The following is a 22,031-nucleotide window of genomic DNA, read 5'->3' on the forward strand; positions in this document are numbered from 1 at the left end:
GATTGTAAATAGGAATCTGTAACATATAATATGTAATCTGACCTGTAGCATTCATCCCGAGAATGCTGTAATTGGAATATAATTTTTGATGTGTTTTTTTAAACATTTCCTGCTTCTGTCATATAATTTGTTTCCAGTATGTTGGAAATACTCTTCTCATGGCCTTTGGTTTTAGTATGTGAAACTCATTCATCATTTACCAAGTTTGAGATGTAAAATCAAAATATGCTTTTTTTTTTCTGCCATTGATGTAGTAAATTACATCATTGACTGATTCACTTTAATAGGATTTTTTTTTTTTCCTTTTGATCCAACTCAGTGCCTTTGGATGGTAAAACAATCTAAACCTTTCCAGACTGGTCATCTGGAAATGCTGTGGAACTGTAAAAACCACTAGGCTGTGTTTCGTCCGTGGCCAGCAACTGCAGTACTCTCTAGGCTTGAGAGTCACACTCCAAAGAATGATTCAATCATGTGTGGAGTTACTATGCAAACGTTAGGTTCTGCTCTTTGGAGCATTAATCCCACCGACAAATGTAGAAACGCATTTGTTATCTCTTTCAGCCAACTTGAAAGTAGGTGAGTGTGCAGCAAGCTGAATGGCTTGATCATGCCACAGTATTATTCACAACTCATTGTATGTTGATTCAGAAGCTTCACCTTCCCTGTCTTGGAATGACCTGTCTGTGCCTTCACTTTCTCTGCTCCCTCTGTCTCCATTCATGTAAGCACACTGCCTTCTTAGTTTATGCCTACATAGCATCTTTGATTTGCATCCTCTCGTCTTTTCTGGAAGCCACACCCATACTTGGAGCTACCATCAAATTGTCTCTTCTTAAAATCACATGGGAAGTCCTATCTCCTGGGGCTTCCCCACCCCCGGCAAGGGGCCTTCTCTAACTTGGCACATGTGGTCACCTCAGGTTAACATACTGTGTCTGTCCACTCCTGCCTCTACCTTCTATTCTTCAGTTCCCTGGGACCTCAAGTTATAAGTCATTTCCCTCCCTGGAGCAGCCTTTCAGTCACCTCCAGGTTGGTTAGGTTACTTACTCTCTGCTCCCACAGCACTCTTTAAAATCCCTTTCATAACCATCCTCAGGGTTTATTGTAATTTCTTGTCTAATCGGACATGTAGCTCATTGGGAAAGAAAAAACAAATAAACAAAAAACTATATGATGTCAAACTATTCCCAGCACCAATCCAGGTTCCTGGCACATAATTGTAAGATAGTAAATATTTATTGAATAGACAACCTTTTTAAAAAAATCTGTTTTCCTTACAACTGTTTTTCATTTTCATAGAATGGTAGAACTTTGTCCTGTGACATGTATTTATTTTTCTTTCTTTTTCATAGAGATTTTATTTATTTATGAGAGACACACAGAGAGAGGCAGAGACACAGGCCAAAGGAGAAGTAGGCTCCCTGTAAGGAGCCCGATGTGGGACTTGATCCCTGATCCTGGGATCAGGCCCTAAGCCAAAGGCAGAAGCTCAACCACTGAGCCACCTAGGTGTGTCTATACAGGGACACAAGGTTTCCCAAACATGAGAATCTCTTCCTAGCCCAGATTTTTCTTTAAATAATGGAAAGAAAGAAAGAAAATATTTTTCATGCTTTCAATCAGTAATATTTTTGTGTATATATATATTGGCAGGTGACTATGATGAGCACAGATCAGGGGTGGAGATTGTAACTGCCTTGCTTCCTGTTCTTACCCAGTACCTGGTATCCCTGCAAACAGACCAGGCTGGCACTTCATCAGTGCTCAAACATTTATTGAATGAATTAATGAATGATAGAAATGTCACCATGTTCACTTCATTTATCCACCTAGACTTTATTAACACATACGTAAATACATACTAACTATTGTGTTTGAAAATAATCGTGACCAAAAATGGAAACTCTCTGTATTTGAGTGATCAAAAGTCAAATTCATTTATCTCAAGTGTCTTCTCCAAATATTTGTGTCTCATCCTGCAGAAACTTGTTTCTAGACCAGCTGACTTATGAAGCTAAGAGTATACTTAAGACATAGTTGGGTTTTTCCTACTTTAATCCTGTATTCACTTTCACTTTTGGAGGAATGAGAATTATAAACACTGACTGTTTTATTTCCACTACTTGAAGCACTATCCTTTAAAATGTTTAACTTATGACAGTCTTTCAGCAGTTGTCTTGGTACTTAAAAGTTATAAAAATTCTTTGAGATTTCACAGTCTAAGTTTTTAAAAAGAGAATTAAAATATCACTCATAGTCCTTCCAAATGAAACTGCTCCAATTTCCACAAATAAATCAGTCTTTCAGGAAACTGTCCTTTACTCTCCATCCAATTTCTATGAGAACTAAGTCTTGTCCTTATTCTCATTGGTAGGTTACCGAGCCACTTTCCATTAGGACACTAAAAATAAAAGGTTTTAAACTGCAGTTAATACAAGCAACTTCCTTTTATTTACAAGTTTATTGCAACCTTTATGCCCTGTTGTCAAAATGAAATAAACCTATAATTCTTATTCTAATAAAAAGTACATGGCAATAGAATTTAGGGAGTCCAAAATTCACTTATTCTCTAGTTGCTTCAATTTCCTTATCTATTAAGTGAAAACAGTAATATCTACCCTATCTCATCAGAGATTTATGGGGTATAAATGAGATGAGAGAAGGGACTTAGCAAAGTCAAAATTGCTTTTAGGAATATTAAGGTCTTATTGTGCAAAATATTGCAAAACTGATTTGTTGGTGTTGATGGCTTTCAGATTTGATTTAGTAGAAAGAGAAGTGTTATTTTATTAGCTGCATTTATTTTACTCCCCATTTGGACCTCAATTGAATGTTATTGGTGAGAAGGAGAAATCAGTATACGACAGTATTTAGGGGCTTAATGTTTTGTAATGTTTTAATTTTTTCCTTGCATAATAACAATTACAGACATCAAAAGAGCTCACATATGTATCAGTTTCTTCTGTAAGCTAATCTATTATTTCCTTCTCCTTCCTAAGCTTTTTTTCCTTCCTAAAATTTTCATTTTGACCCTTGACTGCTGACTTGTTTAAAACATTCTTTTTGAGATTTGTTCATTCACTTGCCATATAGGTATCGAGCATCTCCTATGGACTGGGCACTGAATAAAAATTGGCAATGAATCTGCCCCCATGTGGTTGATTGTCTGATGAAGGGACAGACAATGAATAGGCAGAAAAGATAAATACGTAATTATGAAGTGAACTATGCAGGGCATGAGCAGAGCTCAGTGCTGTGTAGTAGGATGTGTATGTAAGGGCATGGTCTGAAGTTGGTTGGCGAAGGGTTCTTTGAGGCAAAACCATGTAAGCTGAGACTTCAGGAAAGAGCAGGTTCCAGTGTGAGGAAAAGGTGTGAAGAATTGTGCAAGGGGAACAAATGCTTCATGTACAGAGGCTTGAGACCTCATCTGTGTCTCTAAGAGAGAGTGATGAGCAGCTTCCTAAATCCAGAACAAGGGACCAGACCCCTGGAGTTCCTTGAGCACTTGCATGAATATGGCAACTCAGGAAATTCCACTAAGTACCTTCCTCCTGTAGCAGTTCCTATTTTCTCAACAGACTCAAATGGTTAAGTTTTCTCCCTTCTTTTTTTCTTTTTGCCTGGTAGTGTGTTCATGGGACAGAGGCTAGAAGGAGCTTGAAAATCTAGGCCCTTTGCTGATCTCATTTTAGAAATAAGCAACATTCTTAACCTCCATATTATTTTCCATGAATCCCTCTATGCTGATTTTATAGCATGTTTGCTTCAGAATGTGGTCACCCTCTGTCATATTCCGATGGAGTACAGTGCTTTTTAAGAAAGCAGATTCTATCTCATGATTTTCTCCCAGATCTTACATATGTCCCTGCCACCAAAGAGTCATCCATCATCCTGTAATTTTCTGGTGACTGCATCAAAATGAAATAAGTGTAAAGCCAGAGAAAATGTGCTGGTCATAACTGTGACAGTGCTTCATGCGGAAAACAAACTGATCTGCTACGTGGCTTTTTCCAGCTCGACATCATTAACCCTTTGACTTCATCTGTTGAACCCTGACTTTCTGAAGACCAAGAGGGTTAAGGAACTCCCAATAACTGAGAGCCTGTGACATTAATACATCCCAGAAATAGAGAAAACCAAAATCCCAGATCTCTAAATTATAATTTATTACTTTGTAATACAGTCTTAGCATTATATCAAGGGAAGAGATACATATTCATGTATTTATATTGACTTCAATGAATACAGTCCTTAAGTATTTTGCATTGAAAATAAACCCATGTTTTTAGAAAGTGCATTGTGTACCTTGGAAATTGTTGGCATCTTAATAACTGACATGTTGACATAGTCCTATGGAGTGTGGTTAGGTCTGGTAGTATTGGGGCTCTTTTGAGTGCCATGTTGATAATGGCTTTCTGTGCATTTGTATGATTTTTATTCTCATAACTTATGGGATAATCTCTCATGGGTTTTGTTTTAGGGTGACCCTGGATCATCTGCTGCAGGAATTAAGGTAACTGTAACCTTGTGAATGATTGTACCCCAGGAGTTACAGTTCTGAATTTTATAAGCCTCTGCTTTCTCTTCTTTTGCACCAGTTCTGATGGTTATAACTGTTTCTATTCTTCTGCAATAATCCCCTTCCAAACACAACAGGGAGTATCTGCTGGAAATCTGATAAAGGCTTAAATAAGAGGCCTTGCCTTGACTTCTCTCTGCAGTTGGTTTTTATGGAAATGTGGATTTGTATGTGAGCTTTAGGTATGTTCACAGCAAAAAGATTTTCCTGTCTCTGGTGAGATATACAGTAATAGAATAAAGTGAAATGACCAGGAAGGCTAGGCCATCTCTGTGAAAGTGTCCAGAGGCCTGAGGACTTTGGAAAATTCTTGAAGATTGTTTTTATTATCTTGGGTTTTCTTTGTCCAGGGGGAACCTGGAGAATCTGGTCGTCCAGGACAAAAGGTAATACTTCTAGTGTCGTCTTTGTACCATCCCATATTTGCCATTTTATATCTACTATTCTCTGTGTAATATGAAAACAATTATTGAAACATGATGCAGTTTTCACGCTTTGCATGCAGAGTGTGATTGTTTTGCATTTTAAAAGAGTTGTTGCTGACCATGGCAAAATATGAAACACTCTGTACATGTAAAAAGATGCTCTATATACTACGGCCTGCATATACTCAGCTGTTTGAAGCTAACAGATCAGTCAGGTTGGAATGCCAACAGCTTGCATGTTTAAAGATACTCTGCATGTTCCTATCATTCATGAGAAGAAGTGAGCATTTACTAAACTGTTTCAATTGCAAATGATAGTTTCTTTTATTCCTTTTCCTTTCATTTCATATACTTCCCTACTGATAACTTTTTGTGTGAATCACATCTACCTATGCAATGAATGTTATGTTATACAAACCAGATTTTTAATAAACTAAGCTTTAATTGGAGACACTAGCCAAGCACTTTAATCAATCTGTGGATACATACATGAATTTTTTAATCATTTGTGCTTCACTTCAGTGACAAATTAGAGGATATGCAGTGATTATGTTTAGATTCATATTCTCATTTGAGTCTGAGACAGGAAACAACTGTTAGCAGTTTATTGTTTGAGCATCTGGATATCAGTGCCCTGTGCCGTCAGATTTTAGGTAACAGATGTATGGTAGCTAGCAAGTAAATGTGAATTCCACATTAGGTTAAATCTCTTAAGATCATAACTCTACCTCTATCTAGCAATAGCTGAGGTTATAGAAAAGAATATGATTAGAGACATAGAATCTACCTCAGTGTAAATGGAAAGAGAGAATCAATATCATTGTAGGAATTTGGAATCTTAAGACATGGTAAAATAGTGTTCCCACACTCTTGAAGTCATTGAGAGGATCGTTGCTTTGTTTTAAACACTTAAGGCTAAAGTAATTTTTGGGAAGGTCTTTCATGTTCTTTTAAAATTTCTCTAATTTAAAAACAGAGTTTTCTTTTAAAACTCAGGCTCAAAGAGTAATGATTCATCAAGGCCCAGTTTCAGGTAAAGTTCAGACTTTTCCAAAGAGCCCAGAAGAATTCTGCAAATTTTGGTATTTAATTCCTAAGATTTCCTACTGATTCTATATGTAAGAACTCTGAAATTAGTGGTATCATCAGCGATCTATGGTCCACTTTCTTTTGAAAAAGCAAATAATCTTCTCAGATGATCTAATTTTAGGTTGCTTAGTCTTTAAAAATTAAAGGCTAAATTTAAACTGCTCTCCAAATCTGTAGTATACTAAAAGAAATGTCTGCAAGACTATTATGCCTTTTTAACAAAACAAAACAAAACAAATCTGCTGTAATTCTGTATAGGTTCCACTGTTTTCAGAGTGGAAGATCCAAAATGATTTTCAATTGCTTAATAAAATATTGCCTTATCATGATTATTTAGAAATACAGTTTTGATTCACTCCTGGGAGTTTATAGGTTTACATATAGAAACATTGGATTTCCTTTGTATTTCATTACAAATCTGCTTTAAATTATATGGAGAGAAGAGGTGGATTCATTAAAAGCTCACAACCTATATGAATGAGTATGTGCCCTGAAATGAACAGCATCTTTTTTTACCAATATTTAGGCCAGATTCTATCCTTTGATGCAATCTCACTTGCCCACAATATTTATGACTTCCTTTGTCTAATATCAGGATTTGGCAATACTTAGCCCAACATTGCTTTAAAAGTAGAGTATTCCCATGCTTGCTGCTTACTTAAGATTAGAAAATGACAAGCAGGATTGAGTACAGAATCAATTCAAGAGATCTTCCATGGAATTTTCCTCATCATTGAAGAACTGTGTTGTGGATTCAGTACTTAAGCTCCTGCGTGAGGGACATTCCAGAAATGTAGAAAGTATTGTGACAGAACGAAAGCCCATTAATTAGCTTTCCACTGTCTGGTGTTGTCCAGTATGAAAATTTGTTATTTAGAGCAATATTCATAATGTAGAATGATTTCATCATAGTTGTTTTTTCTTTGATAGATTCAACAGTAAAGTATGTGATTGATACATGACTTAGAGTATGTTTTTATGTTCCTAATATAAATGTGTAGATTTATAAAATTAGGTATTATGTTTTATCACATAATTCTTTCTTCCTAACTTCTTCACATCTTTTATAAAATATATTTTTTAATTTTAAAGGGGTAAAAATACTTGATCCTCCATTGGAAGGGATCCTCCCAGTTGAAGTATATCTAAAAGTATAGGGCACTGTAACAGGGATGTGGGGCAAAAGCAGAGTCCTAACTTTGACAGTGAACAACGGTCTCCTTTAGTGGAGGGTAAAGTGTCAAAGGGAGAGAAAAAAAAGAGAACCTGAAATATAATGTGTAAAGCTTAATCTACTTGGACAGGTATTCTTTGAATGGAAGAACAAACCAATTCTTAATTATGACCCAGATCTGACCTTGGGCTGTGTATGCCCAAGAATCAACCCAGAGAAACTTCTGGACCAAGACATAGGGGAGAGTGGGAAAGTCAACAAAAACCATGTCTTACTGGAAGACAAGTCTTCATGGCATAAATACAGGGAAACTATATAGGAAGAAAAGACTTCCTAAGAATGTTGACATGTTCCACAAAGGTTAACATTAAATATTTTATAATCTTTCATTATGTTGACTACTACATTAAGGAAACATAAATTTTTCCAAATTTAGCAGGTCGAATTTACAAAAATCCAAGAAAATGAAATATGCATTCCTGAAATATGTTTCCTTTGAAAAGTCTACTTAATACTTTAATATAAATACATACCTACCTACATACACATGTGATATAGGAAACAGCTAAAAGCTAAAGTCTAAGTATTCAATCTATATTGTAAAATAGCCCATAATGTCTCATACATATTTCTTATTAAAAAACATGAGCATGTGTCTATGAATGCATGTAAATATAAATATTTTTTAAAAAGTAGTCATAGAATCCTTTATGATATAGTGTGGGGGAGGGGAGGCGTATGGTGAGAACTGCAGGGAAACAGTGTTATGACTACTATATTTTCACACATTTCAAATGGGATGCCCTGAGTTTCAGGGGCCTTTCCTAAAACAATATGAAACTAAATTTATCACTAATAGGTTTACTTTTAATTGGTTGCATATTGTACTACAATTTACTGTATATTCAAAGGCCTCGAACTTCTTTTTTTGAAGTAAAAGAGAATCTTCAGTAAAATATGGATGCCACCCTACTTATTGGATCTACTTAAACTTATTGATTGAAGGGCAAAGAGGAAAGAAAAAAGAAAATCAAATGTGTAACATTTCCTTGGAAAGTTTAATCTACTTGGACAAGTTTTCTGTGAATGGAATATCAAATTCTTAATAATCATTCTTTCTTCTCTGGCATAACCTCATCTTAGTCTTACTGTTCACAGTGCAAAATTTCAGTTGAATAGTTTCAAACAGCATGGCTTTTCTTTTGCATTCCTGAAGCACCTCTGCCCTAAACCATCAGGAAAGTTGTTGTCCCCTCTATGTCTAACCATACAGCTTAATAAACAGTATCTGGAGTCATTGTTTGATAATACCAAAGCAAATTATGACTCTTCATGATATGAAAGTAATACAATTAAAGACAAAATATATGATTGTTCTTAGTAGATTTTCCTTGGAATGAGGATTGTTAAGGCATTTATATTAAAAGAAATGTCTCCCTTTACCACTTTTATTTAGTGTGATGTCCTAACCTCTTTCAGTATAGTTGTCTGTCCCACTGACTGACCATTATGAAACAATGTGTGCCTTTTACCCTCAAATGTTTCCACAAATAATAGTCACCTCAGTCCAATACAGGATGGACTTTCATTTTCTTTGGCAATTCCTTTATGTTTTCTTAGTGGAATTCAGGAGATTTTCTAAGCAATGTAACCTCTTCTCACTATACTTTATTTAAAATAATGTAGACAATTCTGTGAAAATGAGATTTAGCTTGACTCCAGTGTGCTCACACAAAATGTACCACTTAATCTCAAACCTGTATTCAGGAACAGCTGCACGCATGGTACCATTAGCCCTAAATTGTTAAGCAGGGTTACCCAGACTCAACAATTGTCAGAAATACAGTCTGGAGTTAAGTATAATCTTAACTATGCATTTATCTTCTCATCATTCAGGAATGGAAAAGAAATCTTACAATACTTTTAAGTGAGCAATACTTTTAATGTGTATTGTTTTGATGTGACCATCTGTTCACACAGCCAACTCTTGATTATCTGAGGTAAGGGAGCCCTGGAATAGGATGCATTATTCAAATGCATACATAATCCTCATTTCAGCAAAGAGCTTCAGCTTCCACAAGAAATCATTTACTAGGGAAAAATAAAATGTAGGAGTTCCTTTTACTTCTCTGACTTGCTTTCCAGTAGAGATGCCAATGAGCAGTGAGATGGCAGGAAGAGAGAAAATCCTGAAAAATCTGCAAGGTGGTCAACCAATCTCTGAATCAAGAGTTGACTGAACTGTATAATCTCACCAAAGTTCTTAAAATTAGACAGTATTTATATATGTGTATATATATATATATATGCAACAAGTATTCAGTTAGGAACTGAATACAAATCATTTGCCATATTTTTCTCCAGATACTGTGAATGAGTGACTATTGTTCTATAATGCTATGTGATTTTCCTATGTAGGGTGAATCAGGGCTTCCTGGGCTTCCTGGACTTCCGGGGATAAAGGTAAATAAATACTGCACTGACAGTCTCAGCTTCATAGAACTGTAATTGTGAAAGTCACAAAAATCAAAGGAAAATAGGGAAAAGAAAATTAAAAATATAACGCTATTCTTTAAATCCTCTCCAGCTATCTTGATCAATTAATTTTTTTAAATCAAGGGGCACCTGGGTGGCTCAGTCTGTTGGACATCTGACTCTTGATCTGAGCTCAGGTCTTGATCTCAGGGTCATGGGTTCAAGCCCCACATTGGCATTTTTAAATTGAAAACAGGCACAGGTATTGCTAACATTTGCCATTGCTACAGGTATTGCTAATGTTTGCCATTGCTATCTGGACTGTATTCTACTATTGAACCTACTAAGCCCCTTGAAAAAAATGTAAGTGCCACATAGGAATTTTTAAAGTCTAGAATGTCTACTTTCACATTTTAATTTTATTCTTAACATCCTATCACAGTCTTAACATCCCCATAAATTAAACATTTAGGTAGCTGTTTTTGTAATTCATTCATTATAATAATTGCTCTAAAATATTTTCTTCTTCCACTTTCTATCAATAACTCTCACTGCAAAGTACAAATCAGATTACTATTCTGACCTATATACTATTTCCATAAACTTTGTATGTATCTTTTGAAATAATTGCTTAAAGCTTAGTTTACATTATTTTCCATATTTTAAAATCATCTAAAAATATTAAGAAACTTTCATTTTTAATTGCTTAAAATTTTTCACATGGCAATTGATAAGGCTTAAAGTTCTACTGCCCTAGGACTAGTTACTCCTTTAAGATCTGCTTTTTAAACCTTAAAAGTTTTAGAGTTTTCTTTAAATTCTAAAACCATTTGATAGAGTAACATAATGCAAGTATATTTTTCCTAATTTGTTCTCATAGATTTTGAATCACTCTTTAGTGCATTAGACCATTCTAAAATTAATAATCCTAGTTTCAGTGTAAGGTTATATATACTGTTTGATGAAAGTTGTGTTTGAAGTATGGTACATGAAATAATAGCTTTAGAATAAATATGTTAAATTATTGAGTTCCCCAGACATTGTATGGTATCACATATATTTTATGACTTTATTTGGTATAAGTAGCAGACATGGAAACTGTGTTTTTCAGTCTAACACTCAGAAATTCCTGCTTTTTGTTTGGTGTTTCCAGATTAGTATCATGGACATTTAGATACGTCCTTTTATTATATTTTGTCTTTGGCTTCCTCAGTGAAAAAGTACACTGTATGACAACAGCTTACTAGAGGGTTGAAGCCTTTTCCTTATTACTTGATATTTAGCAAATTAATTGTTTCCAAAAAAAGTATGTGTTTCATATTGTAGACTTTATTTATGGCAGTTCCTTAGTAATTCCCATGCATTAAGAAAAGAGCTTTTTACAAATGATTGGGAGATCATAGATTTTTAAAACAAATTTAAGAAAATTATACTCAACATTAGTTAAATCCCTGGTTGCATTATAAATAAAGGGGAAGGTGTTGGAAAGAAGGGACATTTGGGAAGGGCTGGGACAGTGTTTCCTGCAGCACTTACTCATAAGTTAGCAGAGCTGTACTGCTAATGCCAGCTCATGTGTCAGGAAACTCAGAGCTGCATTGAAATTCAATTGTCCCTTCTCAGGAGTGCGAGGCACTGTCTTGGCAAGAAAGACTATGTAAGGGTAAAGGTGTTGGGATTGTCCCTCCAAAATGAACAAAAACCAATTTGAATGATTCTATTTGTTATCATTACCTCTTATTTATATTATGTCTTCCACCACGAAAAATATCCCAGGGCATTTCCCTAGTCACATGTGAACTAGTCTGAGTGTTTTGAACTTTTTTAAATTAGGAAGAGTGTTGGTGATTTGCTACCTCCAGTAAATGTCTTTATTCCTAGGGTCCTAGGACATTGTCAGATAGATTTTGTCAAGATCATATAGCTGATATTTTCGTTTTTAAACCTTTACTGTGACTGCTGTGATAAGCTATCCATTGACAAACCTTTTTATCCTTCACTAGAGATACTTTTCTGTGCAATTACCAAGTATTTTGGAGGAAATACCCAGTATTTGATTTAAATCACGGATTCTGTTTTTGGTTTAATTACCTTTGTCTTCTCGCTCTAGTTCAGGATGTGAGTGAGCAATATTCTATCTTTATAATGTAGTAGGTCCTCAGGATAGAGAAGTCATTTTGTGAAGGAGACAATTTAAGAACACATTTTCATTATTAGTCATTGGATATGTATAAATGTAGAGTTACAAATTTATAACTTTATGATAGAGATTCATTAATTTGAGATGTTCTTTAGAACAAGCCTTGCTTCTACTCCATTGCTAACCACAGGATAGTTAACAGATTTGATTTCATAGTTTGATTGAGTAACAATATTTAAAAGATGAAACCATATGTATGGATTTAAAATGTGTGGTAGCCAGAACTTGTATGATAGTTTATGCTTTGGAAATACTTCCTGTTGCTATTCATTCCTTTATCTAGTGGTACTACAGAGAGCATGCAGATGCCATCCGTTATTTCCAAGACATTGAGGAAACCAGCCATGACATACCAGGGAAGCTTTGATTCACCACCTGTTGCTCTCGGGGAATGGTGGGGAACTTAATGAGCACCCAAATGCCTTCCACACAGCCCTCAGGAAATGAGCAAAGTGCCTAAATACAGACAGCAGACTCATCTATCTATCACCTCAGAGTCCCACTCAGAGAAAAGTGCTGATACCTTGGGCATACATAATAAAAGTCACCAAGAACAGGCATAACTTAATTTCAAACTACTCTTAAGCTTCCTGTACAAGTATTGGAAAAGTTCTTTCACCATGTGGAAGACATTTGGAATTCCTATTTCATGCATTCATGGTTCATATAGTGTCAAGATGTTCAACTGGGAAAATTAAATTATGCACAATGTACCATGCAGACATTGATCTTCTGGAATAAGATTTGAGCTCAGAAAGTGATTTTTATAAATAAGCCTTCAAATATGTTTTTCATGGGTAAAACTGACTGTAACTAGCTTTTCTGATATATAAAAGGGTAAGACCTGAAGTTCCTATTTTTAAAATTTTTCTCTCCACACTTATTTTGAAAAATGTAAATACATTACTTACTCTTTTTATGATTACATTACTCTAGTAATGAAGCAGTAGAGAACAGTGATCAAGGGACTTGACTTTAGAACCAGACGATCAGTGTGCGGGTCCTGGTTCTACTCTTTACCAGTTAATGAAGCTATATCATGACATTGGACAAGTTACAATAATATCCTTGTCCTCTGGTTTCCCTATAAAATAAGAATCATCATTGTACATAACTTAAAAGAGTTGTATATATTAAATGAATTAATATATGTGCAGATCCTAAAATATCACCAAGCATATAGTAAATCCTATATAAATTTTAGCTATTACTCTTTCTCTTGGAGCAGCTCAGAATATTGGAAAATTGGTTATGTACTTATTCAATATAATCTTTCCTCATGTGAGTAATTTTAATCTGGAGAACGTAAAACCATTTACATTCTATAGTCCATAGAGGTAAATTCTGAAAACTCCTTTGCAGTGATGATCAAAGTTACCTTTAAGGGCAGTGATAAACCTGCTTTTTCTTGAAACATCACACTATTCCCCTACTCTCTAACTTCAATATATTCCAGGAACAAAGGATGCAGGGACACAACCTTCTGGGCATAAGACATGGTACTGTCAAAATTCTCCTTCCTACACTGTTCACAAGAGAAACTGGACATGTAATAAGGAAGATTTTCTAGGCCCCAGTCATAGTGCTGCCTAGACCAAGACATTTTTTACAAATATGGGTTTTCAATGCTTGCTTTTCTCCTTTCAACAGAAGCCACCAGTTTATCTCATCATATTCAGAGAGTAAATCAGGAAAAATTTATATAACACAGTAAAATTAGTAGAGTAGGGAAACATAATACAGGAAAAATTTCCATCAAATGAAAAAAAAATCATTTAGGTGGCAAAAAATGTTAAGTATTTTCTCTCAAACTTGATAGTTTTCTTCTGGCTTCCACATTAGTGAAAATTTGACATTCAGATTAAGACTTTGAGGATTGGGAGGGTACAAGACAGTAACTAATTCTTTGTATCTCATTAGATGAAATCATCCTTGACACTGAATCATATAAAGACTGAACTTTATAGGTGGCAGGAACATTTTCTTTTTTTTTCTTTTTTTAAATTTTTTATTTGTTCATCAGAGACACAGAGAGAGGGGCAGAGACACAGGCAGAGGGAGAAGCAGGCTCCATGGAGGGAGCCCGACATGGGACCCAATCCCCGGTCCCTAGGATCAGGCCATGGGCTGAAGGCAGGCTAAACCACTGAGCCACCTGGGTGTCCCGCAGGAACATTTTCTTAAGCATTCTTAGGATTAATGACAGTGTTCAATAATCTAATAGAAATCCATCGTCTAAATCCACTGAAGATGTTCCTTCCTCAGAAACATCAAATCATATTTTAAAGACAGAGAGGAAAGGTTTTGGAAGTAACATAGGATGTGAAATGTATTCCTAAAAAAAGAAGGAAAGGAAGAAATACTGGTTAAAAGGATAAGATTGTGTTATTGTTACTTATAATTATTTCCTGCCTGCACAGAGTATGTCTGAGCAGCTGAGTAGTTTAAGAATCCAATTAGGAAATTCATACAACCAGAAATCAGAGATTTTTAGCAGCCATAATGAAACTTCCAATAAATACACTGAATGTGTTTTCATGATGTAATCCTGTTAAAAAAAAAAAAAGGCAGAAAGGTATGTTTTCTGAGTTTTAAATAAACCTGCTATTGCAGTTCATTTTCATCATATCACCAAGATGTTTTAATTTATACTCAAATTTTATCCTTCAGGGAAATAGTGTTTTTGGGACAGACTCTATTTTCTCATTCTTTTTTTTGCCCTCAATAATTTTACAAATCAATCATTACAAAACCTAGCTGCCTGGAGGTTCTTATTACAACAAATGTTCTTGCTGTAATCCTCAGAAGCAGGTATCATGCTGACTTGAATTCTAATTAGCCTTTAAGCAAGAAGAATATTGTATGGCTAATGCATTCAGTGTCAAGACACATTAATCAAAATTATTGGTGATGTTTTAGCACCCAGGCAAATCAGCACATTTTTCAAGCCCTGTTGTACTATTTTTTGGGCAATGAAAATTGGATCTGCATGGGGGTAATAAATATCATGGAAAACATGACTTGGTTTAAACTGGTATGTTAGAGGGGTTTTAGAGACAGGTTAAAAAAATAATATCTTTTACTGCCTTAATTGATAATGACTTATAAAAATAAAACAAATGGTAATAAATGAAAAACCAGAAATTTTTCTGTAGGCAAGAGCTAATCAGTTAGGACTTTCTGGCCACCATTCCATTTAACAGATGATAAGTTCTGGAAGTTTATAGGGAAACACCCAGGAGCCATTTCTGTGTGAATAAAGCTGTCTCTTCCTTTTTTACCTTGACCAGTAATGCCATCTATATATTTGTTGACTCTTCTCACCTACATGAAGATAAATTTGACAGAATATTCACTGAACTGTCCTAATAGCCATTTAGAATATAAAGGAAGTTCATTTCAAATACTTTCTTCTTATGTATTAAATGTGGGCTTGAAGGAAAATCAGTCCAGATTTTATTGAATTCTAAAACTTAGTGAGACTTTTGATAGTTATTGTTAGATTTCAGAAAAGTCATGTTCTTAGGAATTTTTCTACCTTCCCTTTACCTTGTAATATAGAAAGCTAGTTTTTGTTGCCCTCTTTGTTAGTAAAGAAAGTAATTGTTTGCACTGTTTGGGGGTATTTTGTTTTGTTTGAGGGTGTTTTGTTTTGTAGGGGGGGAGTTGTCAGAATACACAGGATCTAAGCTATTTAAATTTTTTAAAAGTAACAATAAATGAGTTGGACAAAAGTGGCTTCAGTCAAAAATCTTAGTTTTGTTGTATCTTTTTTAATCTATAGAGTGAATAGATCCCACCTATCTACAGCTAAATTTTCTTGTTTGTGCACACATTGCCCATTTATGATAGAAAGCTGGGTGGATAGAAAGGGAGAGAGGAAGGAGGAGAGCTCTAATACTTACACTTTCATGAGCAAGGGAAATTTTGGTGCAAAAACAGGCTAATTGTTCAAATATAGTACTTACTAGCTACTGTGACTTATTTTCATTGAGCTTCATACTACAAGATCAAAGTTGTGGCTGCTGAAATAGTTAGCTACAGTTGGAGCTAACTATCAATGTGAGACCATTAGGTCCTCCAAAGTTGGTCACGTGAGGATACACCTTTGATCTCAGCTAGACCTAGTCTCTGTGGACTTGGTTCTGCATCTTTATGTGCCCTGGCTGCTTAAAACTTTCATTCGAATTAGCAACTTGTGTCAGATTTTCAGATAGGACTGCTTGCTGCTATTGCTGCTGCTCCCAACAATGTATTACTAGGACTATACTGTGCTATATTCTGAGTAAATAGCATCTCTTCTGCCCAACCCAAATCCCAGTCTAGTTGCCAAAACCTCAAGTACTGTATTTTTTATTTTTTTCTACCAGCTTAACATAGGTAAATGTGTTACAGTTTCAGTATTGATTTGATTTTTGAACTCATTGATGGTGAACTAATTAAAGAACAAAGAGCAAAACTCCTGAAATAACTGAGGAAGAAATCAAATGCAACATCTAAGACAAGAGCAGAAAATTAAACCAAATTTTTTCTCATTTTGAAATTCAAGGCTGCATTAATGCCATATTACAGTAGCACTAATAAAACTGAGATTTCTATTTCACTGACAACCATTTAATTACAGGCTTGCATTGTGGCTTGGATAGGAGAATATTGTGCCAGCTATTAATTGTGTTTCGGCGGTTAAAATTTCGGATTGTGTTAAGGATTCTGATAAATAGTTCTGTATATATTTTATCTCCAGGCTTTGGTTAAATCAGGGGTTGAGTTAGATATTATATTGTTTTATTTTCCTGTGTCTGTCTCAAGCATAGATCTAGTTGGATGTTTCCAGGACCAGTGAAAACACAATGACAAAAATAACAGATTAAACCTGGATTCAATAGTTGTGGTCATGATAAAGGAACAGAAAATTTTAAGATGCTTCTTCCTCTCCATTCTTCTTCTTTCCTTCTGTTCTGTTCCCTACTCTCTCCCTGCATTCCTCCATGATTCCTTCTTCTTCTCTTTCTTCTTTTTATTTTTCAGTTTCACTGTATTTGGGCACTAACTTTGCAAGCAATGACATTTTAAGATGTGTCAGTTGGTTGCCTTCACTCTTTTGATTCCTTTTATATAGGATCAGTAGTACCAATAGGAATGGAATCCCAATTGACTTTGTAATTTTGTTCTCAGTAGGAACAAAAGTAAAAACCCAAAATGCTATCTGACTAGAAATGGTGAGTAAAGAGAGAGGTAGAGGAAGATTATATATATATATATATATATATATATATATATATATATATATATAATGAGAGAAAATAAATATATACGTATGAAACTTGAGAGAACAGATTAAAGTGGCTCTGAAGTAATGATCTTAACTTATTTTTATGCTATTCACCAGTGCCCTGGTGTTCATGACAAACCAATGTGTAAAGCTCTGCCTTTCTCCTATTTTTCTTAGACATTTTTGTTGTCATTTTTTAAAAAGTGCTAACATATCATAAACTGAAAAAATGAATATTGTTTCAGAAAATGTCATATTTAACTTTGCACAGTGGCAGTATCGTAGCCAATAAGGTTTATCCTAGGCGTGATTATTTCTAATAGAAAATGTCATTATTTTGTTGTTTTCACTTCTGTGGTGCAGCTATTTTACTTGCTGCTTACCTGTGTAAATACACATTTCCCTGATTATGATATTCAGCATCTGCCCTTTTCAAAGGATCTCTGCCTTATGTTTTCATGTTTATTCCTAAAATGGCTCATAAAAATTATAATTTGGATTTTCTAATTCAAGTAATTGTCTTATAAATTTTTTAAAACTCTAAATTTAATTGTCCCTTCATTAAAAGTAATATAAGAACTTAATTGCACTGTCATTCCAACTTCCTCTATTGTATCTCTCCCCTATTTTGGGTACTCAAGCTATTATGTGTGAATAATTTTCAATTTAGCAATCTTATTTCCCATTGATTAAATAAGATTAGATGTATAAAAATGACCTTGAGAATTATTATATATAATAAATAAATATATTTATTATAATATAAAAAGTTACTTCTGCTCATTGCCCTGGAAATTTACATAACCTCATTTTTGTAGTCTGATTTTCTCCAAAGATTTTTTTCCCAAAGTTGTTTTGTGTTTGGATCATATTTCAGCTAAGAAAGCACCCCTACCTCCTCCTAATGCAATTTCCTTCCTCTACCTTGGTTAACTAGTATTATGACTACAGTAGAATAACCCATTGCCTTTTTTATTTTTTTGCCACAAAACCATAAGTTGTAATGGCCTTTCTCCTAGACATTTTAGGAGGTTAAATTTTTAATCAGTCTTTGTCAAAGAGGCAAGGTTTTTTTTAAAGGATTATATTTATTTAGAGAAATTCAGTAGGTATGACCATTTTCTCCTTTTCCTTCTGTACAGGAAGAAAACTCATTCTTAGTACACCTGTCACTTCTCTACCTTATACACATATAAGATTCTAAAGACTTTTTGCAGTCCTAAAGTCTCTGACAGCTGTATATTACTCATGAAACAATGTTTTTTCACATGAGAAAATTTAGGGTTACTTTTTGGAAGAAGCTGGAGTGGTATTGAGTATAGCCCTATACAGGTTGTAGAGAAACAAGAACTTATCTTGTATATTACCAATTAGTTGCAGAGATGTTGTAATACTATTACTAACAACAACAATAAAAATGATAGCTAGCGTTTTTGAGACTATAAGGGCAACAATAATAACAAATAGTTATTGTTCACTTAGCACTAAGTGCTTTGCTTGCATTATCTTATAAGTCTTGACTAAACCACCCCGTTACAACAGCAGAATCTTCCTAAATTACTGGGCACCTCAGGATTCCAACTTGCACAGCCAGGCTTTAACTCAATTCTGTACCTTGGTACAAACAGTTCTCAAGAATTTTGGTCTCAAAACTCCTTTCCACACAAAACTAGGATTGAAAAGTTTTCATTTATGTAGGTTTATATCTATTGATGTTTCTGTATTAGAAATTAAAACTAAGGAATTTCTAAACCCATTATATGTTAGCTAAACATTTTTTGTGAAATATAACTGAATTTTCTAAAACAAAACAAAAAATTAGCAAGAACAGTGCATTGTTATACTTTTTTTTTGGCAAATCTCTTTAGTATCTGGCTTAACAGAAGGTAGCTGGATTGTCATATCTGCATATGTGTTCAATCTGTTGCAATTTGTTGTTTTAGTTGAAGTAGATGAAGAAAAACAGCCTCACACAGAAATGTCATTGGAGAAGGGAGGATTATTTTAATAGCGTTTTCATAAAATTGTGGATATTCTTCTTTGATACTACCCCAAACTCTACAAATGGTAGTTTCTTAAAGGTTAAATGGAATGTGGAATCTGAAACCTTTTCAATGAACTTTTCCTACTGTGCACAATAATACAAGTAAATAATACAAGAAAAGGCACTTTGAGAACCTCTGGCATTAGTTTAGGGAGTCAAAAACACAACCTGACCAGCTCAAGACCATGAATAGCCATATTTATGCATTATTTACTTCAACAATTATCTTTCAAGCCTGAAACAGAAAAGAGACCAATGATTATTTCCTCCCCATTCTGCCAAGATATAGAGAGGATTAAGATAATGTCTCCAAAGTGATTGAGAGCTCTGGAATTAAATAAACATAAAATTGTGATCTTAAAGTTAGTATGCTGTTTTCCCCTTTAATAAATTGAAATAAGAAATGAATACATCAATATGGTAGATGCTTTCTTAGAATGAAATAAGGTAAAACTAATCATACTCAAAGTCTTTAAAGTTAGCCAATATTAGCAGTGCTAAAATCATTCTGTCAAATGCATTGCTAATTTTTTATCTTGAAATAAATTTCCCTCTGTTTAAAACATTCTATTTAAAAGAACTTCCTATACTTTCCTCGGGAGAATTTAATGTATATTCTATATTTTTTAAAGGAAGACAAATCACTTTTGTCTGGCCACTTATATACTTATTTGTGAATTTTGAAACTGCATGCTTCATCTTTTTATAAACTAAATACTAACCTGAATAAGAAATATTTTTTTCAACATTTACACTTTTTTCTTCTCTTTCACTAATATGCTTTAATGGCATTCTATTTGCTTTGCTAAATAGTGAGATCGGTTTATTTCTACTTGAAGATATGCAAGAATCTTTTCTACCCATAAATTTTTAACCTATTAACTCACATTAAATTTTCATAACAGTAATTCATTACTAATGATACACATTGATTTTATTATAACTTTTTTTCTTGAGGGGTGGACAGAGGATATTTATGTATTTGTATATGAAATTTTATTGGGATAAGTATCTTATTTGTAAATAAATGTATTCCTGTGATTTTTGTGTTTAAAATAACAAGTTAAACTCCTTTTTGAGTAGAATGGTCACCACTGATTTCTCCTAATATTGTTGAGTTTCATTTTAGATCATTAGGAGATTATCCAAAAATTATTTGTTAGAGTCTCCCTTCCATTATGTATAAGGATACGGAAACAGGTAGAATAGAGTTGCAGAAAATTCACAAACAATAAGCCTAAAGCATTACTTAGCCTCCACCTTTTTTTTCTTAAATCAGTACATGAGCATCAGAGCTAGAGATAAATATATTTGAGTTCTGTATCAATGTGTTACATTTTGTGGTAGTGATATCCTTTTGTTCTCCACCCAGTACCCAAGATTTTATGCAGCTTATTTTTAAAACTCAAATGTTTCAAAATATTTGATGACATTTTAACATTTCTCATAAAACATCCTTTCTGTATCTTCCTGCTCAACTCTTAAGTATCAAAAAACAAATGTTGAAATATTGCTACATTAGAAAAAATCAAATGTATTAAATAACATTAGCAACTGCTCCAGAAATAATCCATATGGGGGGGAAGCAGTAAGTATGGGAACAGAGCCATTACATTTTTTGCTTTAAAACTTTTCTATAGATTTCAGGAAGTTAGAGTCTTACATTTGAGCTCACACTGTTAAAAAGAAAATAACATTTTATGGATATTGAAGAATATCTGAACACTGGTCTCAGGTGTTTTCTGACACCAAACGTGATGTCTTTACCAACACCAATTCTCCAGTTCTCCGATCCTCTAACATCAACTGGGTGTCCTACAATTCAATCCTATTGTGACACCAACTACTTAGGATTAGTGTCAGACTTCACAGGTTTTAAGGGCTCAATCTCACAAACCTCCCCTCACTTTCAACCCCAATCACAAATACTAGGTCCCCTGGTTACCTGCACTTCTGAGTTGGTTGTTAGTTCAAGAGTACTAACAACCAACCCATCGTCATCCCCATTCAAGTTTGATAACTGGCTACAATAACCATAAAAATTATACATACAATGATCATAAAAGTCAGAGAAATGCCATGTTATTACAGTTTATTATAAAAGATGAAAATAAAGAGATCTGTAGGGTGAAATCAAAAGAGTCTTAAGCACAGGAGCCTCTGTCCCCGTGGAGTTGAGATGTACCATCCTACAAGCACATTGATGTGTTCTCCAACTTGGAGGCTCTCCAATCCCTACTGTTTAAAGATTTTTATAGCCCCCTGTCCTGAAGCTATCTAAGAACCCACCAAGTCTCCTCATGAGGATAAACTCAGATATGTTTGAAAGGAGTTTGTAATGAATAACAAAAGATACTCCTATTACTCTTTTATCAGAAAATTCCAAGGGTTTTAGGAGCTCTGTGCAAGGAACCAGGAACAATACCAAATATATATTTTGTTATATCATAACTGGCATTATGTACCTGGTTTCCTCCAGGTAGTGGGGAAAAGGTTTTGGAGGTATAGCAAGGAGAGTACTTTTCCTTTCATGCTGAACATTCCTGATCTCTTCCCTAGCCCCACCTATGTATCAGTTTATCTATTGCTGCCTACCATACATATTACCCCCAAAACTAACAACAATTATTTCACAGTTTTGGAAGAATAAGAATTTGAGTACAACTCAAATGGGTGCCTCTGGCTCAGTGTCTTCCACAAGGATGCAATTAAACTGTCAGCCAGGTCTGTGGTTCATCTGAAGACTCTACTGGGATGGACCATC

General features: G+C 34.5%; 1 protein-coding gene and 1 pseudogene across 12 annotated transcripts in view; both read left to right on the forward strand.

Moving 5' to 3' along the window:
- The window catches only part of COL25A1 (collagen type XXV alpha 1 chain), a 446,203-nt gene that overhangs the window by 367,053 nt on the left and 57,119 nt on the right, over window positions 1–22,031 (forward strand). For 11 of the 12 annotated variants that reach the window (XM_026017640.2, XM_072755504.1, XM_072755500.1 and 8 more), the window contains 3 exons: window positions 4,490–4,522; window positions 4,939–4,974; window positions 9,695–9,739. In XM_026017640.2, the coding sequence (XP_025873425.1) occupies window positions 4,490–4,522; window positions 4,939–4,974; window positions 9,695–9,739 (114 nt within the window). The remainder of the gene's footprint in view (window positions 1–4,489; window positions 4,523–4,938; window positions 4,975–9,694; window positions 9,740–22,031) is intronic. The other variant, XM_072755503.1, reaches the window with a different exon arrangement.
- LOC112934242 (U4 spliceosomal RNA) lies at window positions 17,483–17,614 on the forward strand (annotated as a pseudogene).

Source organism: Vulpes vulpes, chromosome 4 (assembly GCF_048418805.1).
Source record: "Vulpes vulpes isolate BD-2025 chromosome 4, VulVul3, whole genome shotgun sequence".
NCBI classification, from domain to species: Eukaryota; Metazoa; Chordata; class Mammalia; order Carnivora; family Canidae; genus Vulpes; species Vulpes vulpes.